The sequence below is a fragment of the Sturnira hondurensis genome, unplaced genomic scaffold (assembly GCF_014824575.4).
Source record: "Sturnira hondurensis isolate 20B ecotype Veracruz unplaced genomic scaffold, ASM1482457v3 Scaffold0006437, whole genome shotgun sequence".
Lineage (NCBI taxonomy): Eukaryota > Metazoa > Chordata > Mammalia > Chiroptera > Phyllostomidae > Sturnira > Sturnira hondurensis.
This window is the reverse complement of record NW_028079068.1, coordinates 10,533,208-10,542,939: the sequence shown is the minus strand read 5'-3', so window position 1 is coordinate 10,542,939 and position 9,732 is coordinate 10,533,208. Positions and strand designations below refer to the sequence as shown.

At 47.3% G+C, this 9,732-nt stretch overlaps 1 protein-coding gene across 1 annotated transcript; it reads left to right on the top strand.

Annotated features, from left to right (window-relative positions):
- The first annotated feature begins 4,288 nt into the window (after window positions 1–4,288).
- On the top strand, window positions 4,289–6,379 carry HILPDA (hypoxia inducible lipid droplet associated). Its single transcript, XM_037049264.1, is given in 3 exon segments — window positions 4,289–4,496; window positions 5,432–5,650; window positions 5,653–6,379. Coding segments are annotated over 2 exon segments (189 nt in total). The 5' UTR covers window positions 4,289–4,496; window positions 5,432–5,499; the 3' UTR covers window positions 5,691–6,379.
- Window positions 6,380–9,732: the final 3,353 nt, after the last annotated feature.

The window sequence follows — 9,732 nt, the reverse complement described above, 5'->3', positions numbered from 1 at the left end:
GTAAGCATCATTTTTTCATTTAGTCCTTCAGTCAACAAATATTTATTGAAAGACTACTATGTGGTGCTGGATGAAATTATAATCACACCAGACCAGACATGCCTCCCATTGACCTTTTCAGGCTTTGGAGGAGAAGCAGACATTGATACGACCCAACTGAAGGTGAGGTGGCAAATACGGAGGGAAACGCGCTCGCTGCTGGAGCCTGAAACAACGGTCTGGTCAGGAAAGGTTCCCAGGGGGGTCCTTGTTCGCACTGAGATATGAAGGAGGAGTACAAGACGAGACGAAGCAAAGGCTCTTTTCCCTTTGGTAGAAAAATGTGTTTAACACTTCCTCACAGGGTTGTTATGAGAGTTAAGTTAAATAATACATGTGAAGCATTTAGCAAAGTGCTTGGCATGTGTCAATTGGTGAATGCTTATTTCCTTTCCACCTTTCCATTCACTGACGGTGAGTGTTAAAATTCCAGATATCGCCCTGGCTGGTGTAGCTCAGTGGATTGAGCACGGGCCTGTGAACCACTTGATCATGGTTCAATTCCCAGTCAGGGCACATGCCTGGGTTGCAGGCCAGTTCCCAGCAGGGGACACATGAGAGGCAACCATACATTGATAATTTCTCTCCTTCTCTTCTTCCCTTCCTCTCTAAAGATAAATAAATAAAACCTTTAAAAAAATAAATAAAATTTCAGATACCGCACCCCACCTCTCCCGCTGGTGTCACTCAGTGGATTGAGCACCAGCTTGCAAACCAGAGGATCTCAGGTTCAATTCCTAGTCAGGGCACATGCCTGGGTTGCGGGCCAGGTCCCCAGTAGGGGGTGCATGAGAGGCAACCACACATTGATGGAGTCTCTTTCTCCCTGCCTCCCCATATCTCTAGAAATAAATAAATAAACTCTTTTAAAAACTATTCCAGATCCCTAAGAAAAGCACTGCCACCCTAGTTACATTCTTATTTTATATTTTTCCACCACCTAGTCTTCTCTCTTCCCCTATTTCTGAGCTCCCAAGCACTAGAGTACACAGTCTGCCTTAGGAACTAATTAGACTAATAGCCACCATTTTTTCCCTTAAGCTATATAGTAAGTACTGTACATCTGTTATTTAATCTTCATAACAATCTTGGGTAAGAACTATTATTAGTCTAATTTTATAAATAAAAAAATCAAGACAAGCAAAGGTCAAGGACAATTGCTAGGAAATTGCAGAGCAGGATTCAAACTCAAGGCTGAATGATTTCTAACCACTATCCTATAGTACCTTGGGTTGCTAGTTAATCTTTTTAGGTCTTATTTACTCAACCCAGTGGTATGGTTCTTTAGGGTAAGAACCTGCCTTTATATTTTTCAGTAAAACAATAGCTACTATTTATTGAGCATCTACTTTGTAACCTGTACTTTGTATGCATTATTTCTAATTCTCGCAACAAGTCTTTTATATATTATTTTCACCCTTTTACAGATTAGGAAATTTAGACTCCAAGGGACTAATAAATTTAGCTAAGGTGGAGACAGGACAAGAATCTGATACAGGTAAGCGTAGTATCATCTCTAGGAACTATCATCCCTAGGAACCTATCCAGAGATGATAGTCAATAATATTTGCAGTTAGTAGATGGGAAAGCACAGGGCCATAATCTCCCAAACCCTGGTTGTCTCCATCTGTCATGAGCCTTAGACAATGACAGTGAACACTGGGGACAGGGAACTGCTACAGAGAGGTGTCCATCTCTTCCCTTGAGCTTTGTGAAGATAGAAACTTAGAGTTCAGTGCCCGCCTGTGTAGCTCTGTTGATTGGGCTACGTCCTGCAAACCCAAAGATTGCGGGTTGGATTCCCCCCTGAGGGAACATGCCTGACTTGTGGTTAGGCCCTGGGTCAGGTCACTTGCAGAGGGCAGTCTATCAGTGTTTCTCCCCCTCTCTTTCTCCCTTCCTTTCCCTCACTCTCTAAAAAGAAAAAAAGAAATAGAAAGTTAGAGCTCACAATACGCAGAGCCCAAAGGGTTATTGTGGAATTCCTGTGTTCACTCACTGAACATGGACTATTTTGAGCAAAGTCCCTCATTGGGAGTTTTGTAGTTGGTGATGCAGATAATAACACTTATGGAATGTTTTCTATGTGTCAGGAACTGTTCTCAGTGCTTTATGAAGATTAATTCATTTAATTTCCAGGTAAGGATAGTTACTATCCCATGTAACAGTTGAAGAAGCCAAAGTACGGAAAGGTTAAAGGATTCCCCCTGACTGGGGTGGCTCAGTTGGTTGGTGCACAGTCCCATAAACCTAAAGGTTGTGGGTTCAGTTCCCTGTCAGGGCACATGCCTGGCTTGTAGGCCTGGCCACAGCTTGGGGGTGTACAGGAGGCAGCAGGCTGTAAGAGCCAGCTGCAAGTAGAAATTTCAACAGGATATAGTTAGGCCCCCACCCCAGAATGTATTCAGTGTACAAGGCCAGTCAGGCATGAAGCCAGATAAGGAGAATGTGGAAGGCCAGTAGGAGGAAAAAAAAAGAAAAATATATATTCTGCCTTCCAACAAGGGGTCCCACCAATGAGTAAGGAGGCTATTGTTCAATGGTACCAATCGCTAACAGCCACATCTGCTTCTGTATATTGCTTGCTTGCAGTATTCTATAAAAACCCTTTAGTCTGTAAGCCAGGCGAGACTTCCATATTGTAGCTCTGAGGAGCTACGGTGACTCCGGTCACAGTTGGGGAAGTTCGCCCCTGCGCAGGTTAAGAGTTTGGCCAATAAATAACATCTAAATGCTCTAGGTGCCTGGACATTTGGTTACTCGCTCTTCGAATGTAACACAGGCCAATGTTTCTCTCCCTCCTTTTCCCTTTCCCTTCCTTTCTCTCAATAAAATCTTAATTTAAAAGAAAAAAGAAGAAAAAGGTTAAAGATTCTAGCAAGTGGTGGCATTTGGAACACCTGGAATGATTTGAGAGCTTGAGCCTCTCCTAATAAGTGTGAAGAGTAACTGAGTGGACCACAAAAACAGACGAAATTCTAGGGTAATGAAGGACCAACAATTCCTGCGGACTGAGTAAAACGATTAATTTCAAAGTGTCTGCCTGCCTGCCTACCAACATGTTTCCCACCCTAACTTTCTCCTTTCCCGGCTTCCCCACCCTCTCCGACAGATGATAGACATCCCGGAATGCAGGGTAAAGGTCACAGTGGGGATTTGGCTCCTCCTTTCCTGCGCGTTCAGTCCCGTTTCTGCGGAGCCCACAGAGGACAGGGATATGCCGGCTTCTTGCGCATCCAGTCTCGCACGCGAAACAGCCAGTCCTAGAGCTCAGCGGACCCGCCAAGAGTCGTCTGGTCCCTGAGCTTTGGCCCTCTCCCCGCCTCTTCTCCAGGAGGGAGGCAGTGAAACCACCGCCAGTCTTGCCTTCTCGGTGGCTTGGATGTTCCTTCCCACCGGCTCTCCACTCCCAGCGTCTCCCTAGGAGTTTACTACCTGAGACCCGCCATTAGGTGCTCTCACGACAGAACGTATATAATCTGGGGGTCCCAGCCCCCAAATCTGGGCGTAAGGCTGGACTAGGACGTCCTAGCATGTTGATACCTTCAATCTGAAGGTATCAAAAATCTCCAATAGCTACATTTTAGATTAAGAAGCAGGCCCAAGGAGGGCAAAGTAACACTCATGTGCAGTTAGGCGTGGACACCAGGACCAGGCAGTATTTCACATCTCCGTAAACAAGGAGACAAACTCTTATAGATATCAGAATGTGTTAGGTTAATCCTCAGGATTTGGAATGCAGGATGGGCGGGGGTGGCATCTGGAATCTTGTTATCTCTAAGGGAGGGAAACTCCAAAGTCGGCTCTTCAATCCCTTTAATGGAGAAAACTGGGGGCTGCAGCGGGGTGGGGGTCTGATGCCCTCCACCAAACTGTGCTTTGCTGGTGAAGAACCATCCTCCTCCCGGAGCCGTACTTCATCACACCCCAGCTGAGAGCCCTTGGACTGGGGCATTGCGGGTGTTTCCACAGATCCAGTATGCGGGGGTGGGGGGGGATGAACTTTCTGATTGCTTCCAAAGCTTCACGCAGCAGAAAAAGCGAGTGACGTCGACACACACGCCTAGTCACTGCCTACCTCGCTGTCTCGGACTCGCACGGTGTGTTTTCTCAAACATTTGTAACCACGAGCCGGTGGGACCGCCCGAGACCACTCCCCGCCCTCGCCGGGGGGCGGGGCCGCGTGCGTGCGGACGTGCGGCGGAGCGCGTGCGTGCCTGCGGGTCTTCGTGCGTGCTTGGGGGCCTGAGTGCGCGTGTGCGGACTTCAGGGCTGGGCCGCGGCTATAAATAGGCGGTGCGGGCCGTTTGGCTCTACCTCCTGCATCTGAGTACGCATCTGACTTGTAGCGACGGTCTGGGTTGTGACCTCGTGCTCTCGTTGGCGGACTTTCCTCCCGACTCCTGCACGGCCAGCTGTTAGAGCGAGCGGGCTAATCCAGGCCCTTCCGCGAGGAGGTGAGTGCCCCTGTGGGCTCCCCCGGCTTCCCACCCCCATCTTCTGGCCTTCGTGCCGTGTCTGTCGCCTCTTCTTCCCCGACTGTGGCTGAGCCTCCTGGAGCTTCCCTCCTCTTTCTGCCCCCACCCAGCTCCCCACTCAGCCACCCCAGATCTGCTTTCTCTGGAGTAGCCCTAACTCCCAGCGTCTCCCCCAGGAGTTTACTCCTACTCCGGAGAAGTTTAACTCCAGATCCCTCTGGGATCCACGTGGCCCACTCCTTGCTCCAGTGCTGAGTTAGGCGTCCGTGACATGCCCTTCCAGAGCACTCTTAGCATCTCCTTCCTGTTACGGCACTTGGCACGTCGTCTGTGTAGTAACTGCCTGTATTCTTACCTGTCGTAAGCCGCAAGAGGACGTGGTTCATGTCCCCAGAGCCCCATTTTGCCCTAGTAAGTTGCAGGATGCTTAACACGTGTGGGTATTCAGGGTTTGACTCTCTTAGGATTATTTTGACCTTCAGAAAGTTTATTTTTAACTTGAACCTGAATGAGATGTGAGGGAGGCTTCCCAGGCAGGTTGCTTTCTCAAGGGCATGCTTTTACAGCCCCGTTCCCAGGTACAAAAGGACTTGGCCTTTACTTAAGGAAGGTTTCTGACCCCTGGCCTGTGGCACAGGGATTGTGCATTGCACCTGGTAGAAGCAAAGGTTTTTACTTTAAAAAGAAGTAAGAGTTTTAAGGTGTGCTCATGAAAAGAAGCAAAACTAGTTCCATAGCCATGGAGTTTACAGTGTAAACATACTTGAGTTTCTGCTGTGAGAAGACATCCATGGGCCCCTGTACCCCTGGCTGGCTGGGTCTCTCCCTTGGCTTCATGGAAAGATAAAAGGGTTAGGGCCAGATGCATGCGCTTCCCAAAAGGCTCTAGACTAACCTTGCCTCTCTTTCCTCAGCATCCAGAGGCCTTCCAGAAGCAGAAGACAGCTCTGCTGCTCTACACAGGAGTGGGATCTTTTCAGCGATGAGACATATGTTGAACCTGTATCTCATGGGGGTGGTGCTGACCTTCCTTTCCATCTTTGTGAGACTGATGGAGTCATTGGAGGGCTTACTGGACATCCCATTGCCTGGGAGCTCCTGGACCACCAGAGGTCAACTAGCCAGCACAGAACCCCGAAGGGCCTTCCAGAACATCCACCCAGAGAGGTGTGATAAGACCTCCCTCCACCAGCTATAACCTTGGAACGTTGACCTAAATCTGTTCAGCCAGGTGTACAGGTCCCAGCAGGCGAGCCTAGCATCAATGTTATCAGAGAAGTAACTGTTACTAGGCCGTTGAAGGGCCCCTCCATCTGAATGCTTGCCCTGGAAAAAGAGCCTGTTTAATAGTGTGGGCGGCTTGCCTGTGGGATGGGGTGATTTCGCTCTTCTTGCCAGTCTGCCACACTCCTTGTCCTTGGCAGAGTGGCTCTGACCTCTCTTAGACGAGGGCTTGTGCTCCAGCTTCAGCTGTCGGGAGATGATGGTGTTTCCAGCCCTACTTCCTAAACATCTGCCAAGAGTTGCTTTGGACTTGGGTGGCTTATGGTCAGTTTCTTTGGTGTTTGGCTTCTCTTTCACTTTGGTGTTTGGCTTCTCTTTCACGTGACGGCCTCTGTACGCGTGATGGTTGAAGAGGTATGCGGTGTGTGCCCTGGCTCTAGGGAGGGGGAAGACAGTGTTCAGTGTCCAGTTCTCATTTTACATTTTTAAGTCCTTCCTCCAATGCGTTATGTCTCTGTATGTACTGGTCTGAAGGGGACAGTGGGGAAGACAAAGCCTGCTCAGGACATGGGTGTCACAGCCACCATGTGGCTCAAGTGAATTTTTCTAATGAAATAAAGTTGAATGTATGTTTCCAATATGTGTCATGTTGACTTCTGCCCTTGAAATTAGTGATTGGGGCAGAACCTTTAATTCATACATCTGAGGTTTAGCATCTTAAAACTTGGGGGCACGCAAGTGATTAAAACACTTTGTTTAAAACGAGGTAGAGGGCCCTGGCTGGTGTGGCTCAGTGAATTAAGTGCTGATGTTTCTCTCACACATGTTTCTCTCCCTCCTTTTCCCTCTAAAAATAAATAAATAAAAACTTTTAAAGTAGAACAAGGTAAAGGAACCTTTGAATTTGGAGGCAGGGGCAAACTGCTCAATCTTAATCCACTGTTGTGGAGATTGGCCAAGATCCTTACTGTCCTTTGTTTACTGTTAATCTCTAAACAAAAGAAAAACGATAGCTTCTTCCAGTTCCTTCATCTTTAGTCTCTGGGGAAAACAAAGCTATCCAGTCCACAAGGCCTTGATTTTTTTTTTTTTCAGTTTCTTAAAAATTAATTTTAGGGAGAAAGAAGCACTGATAGTTGTTCCAGGTATGCCATCATTGGTGGGTCCTTGTACATTCCCAGACCAGGGATCAAACCCTCAACCCTGGTGAATGGGGATGACGCTGTAACCAACTGGGCAACCAGAGCCTGGCTGTGGCGTTTTTATTCTGTGCTCATCCATCAGAATAACTACTCAATTCCACTTGCTCTCCAACAGGCTGGTAAAAGGTCAATAGCTCACGGATGACTGTTTCTGCTCTTTCCCAGGTCTGAGCAGCTTGGCATTTTTTTTGGTATCCGACACTGTCCCCACCCCACGTTGAAGCGAGTTCACCCCTCTGCCTGTGGCGATAGAGCCATATCTCAGACTCACTGCAGGGTGGGTCCCCGATTGCCGGTACAGTAAGTCACGTGGATTTACTGATTTCCCACTGCATGTGAAAGTCACGTGTACATGATACTGTAGTCTGTTAAGTGCAATAGCATTATGTCTAAAAGATAATGTGTATACCCTTCATTTAAAAATGCTAACCACACCTGAGCCTTTACTGCAAGGGTGTGAAACTCATTTTCACAGGGGGCCACATCAGCCTCACCGTTGCCCTCAAAGGGCTGAATATAATTTTAGGACTGTATAAATGTAACTGCACCTTAACTAGGGGCGAGGAGCTCAGCACTGCCACCCGGTGGAAACAAGGCGCCAGGCCCGACTCAGCCCACAGGCCTTGTGTTTGTCACCTGTGCTGTAAGTGGATGTCCATTTGCCTAGCCAGGCCCGGTTCCTGGGACGCAGGACTTGTGCTGAAACCGGGACACTTCTGAACAAACCCGGACAGTCACCCTGCCTACAAAGCTGTGCATGCTTTGTGTTTGCCATTCCAGACGTTTCTCAGTGTTATCTCTTATCATTTAGGGAGGAGAAGCAGCTGCCCCTCTGAGCCCTGCCAGCTTGCGATTTCTGCAGTCTCTCTAGATCCCCTGTGTCTGCTTGCAAGCTGGCTGGTTTTCCTCTTAGCTGATTTTGTGGTGCATTGTTGATAGCTACCAACAGTGTTCAATCTGGTAAAACTGTTCTCTGACTCTCCTAGCTTTTTGGATCAACTAGATTCAGGTATTCCTTGTAAGTTGCTGCAGGCAACAATTCTACCAAATATTTTGCTGCCATATAGCATGTGCTGCTATCCTTCCAGCCTCCAATAAGATCTCTTTGCTACCTTCCGAATAAGTTGATGTCACACATAGGAGGCTTTTTCTGGTGTTTGTTTTTAAACATGCAACACTGCCCCCTGGATTCCAATCTGTTACCAGTCAAGCAGGCATTAGGTTAGACTATGCTGTGGCAACAACCTAACATCTCACTCAGTAGCTTGAAACAACAGTTGCCTAAGAATGAGTTCCCAGGATGCAGATTCCCTAATCAAGGGAATCCCTTTTGCTTTCATCACATCTCAGTGGAACATCGTAATCACCAGGCTGCTGTGTCTCCCATTCTTCCCCCCTTCCCCTCACAGTGTTTCTCCTGTCCGTATTCCCCCATTACATATTAGATGGGTGGGGGCACATAGCCTGTCTCTTTTAGTCTGTAGATCTCCATCTCAAGCCACATCTGAAACTGGTCTAGAGACGATTGTGCATCACTCAGATTCCTGAGTTGAACGATGCTGTGGCTGAATGGAATTCTGGGGTTACTCCTTTGGAGTGTGCATGGTGAATGTATTCTGCCTGCAGGAGGGATAGTGAGCTGAGTGGTTACTGACTAGTAGGTCATTAGTGGTAGCCATTAGTGTTCTCCAAATGTTTCTGCCCTTGCCTTCTGGGCACATGACAGCATTGCACTTCCTGATCCCTTTGTGGTTAGATGGGGCCAGGAATTAATTTCTGGCCAATGAGTGTGAATAGACGTGACTTGTGTCAATTCTAGGTTGGAGCATGTAAGCACTGGTTCAAAAACCTTCAAAAAATTTTTCCTTCCGCCGCAGCAACCAGCAGTAGTACTCCAGATGGAACCATCCATTCATGTCGGTTCTGGAGCAGGCATGTGTGAAGCAGGCATGCGTGGTGCAGGCATGTATGGAGCGGGGCCCTCACCTGACCCCTGGTGAACATGCGTTGTAAATGAAAAATCAGCCTTTGTTGTTAAGCTACTTAGGTTTGGGGTTTTTTGTTACTGCAGCATAATTTGGCCCATCCTGACTGATAGATATACTGCTTACAACACCAACTGGTACCAGGCACTGACTAAGACCTCACTACCACCTGCCTCAGATGACATAAGATAGTAGGGGGAGAAGCATGTAAACAAGTTAATAACATTTTATGGTTCTGTGATAGAATATGTGTATAGTGTCAGCAGAAGGTGGAAGTTAAGGGAAAACATCTCCGAGGATCTGAATTTTTTAAAATGACTGGATGGTCAAGTTAGAGAAGAGTTTGCCATTGGAGTGTTAAGTGAGCAAGGGCTTGGAGGTGAGCCTAAGCACAGCACATTTAGAAAATGGCAAGTGCAGATTTTAAATTTCTGTTCACTGTTAACCTGAGGCCTTAACTCCAGTGCCACCCTGTCACTTTACTACAGAGGAAACAGAAGGAAGCTCAGTGACATGGGCCACATCACTGAACTAATGTGTTGATTCCCAGGATGCACGCAGCACTTTTTTTCAACATCATAATTTTTTTCCTTTTCTTTTTTTTTCCTATTTGAAGAAATTGAAAATTTATGAAGCTCCCCAACCAACCAAATTTCTGCGTTTGATTTTTTATTATTTTTTATTTTTTTAAATATATTTTATTGATTATGCCATTATAGTTGTTCTATTCCCCCCTTCATTCCCCTCCACCTTGCACACCCCTCCCCCACCATTCCCCCCCTTTAGTTTATGACAACATGTCTC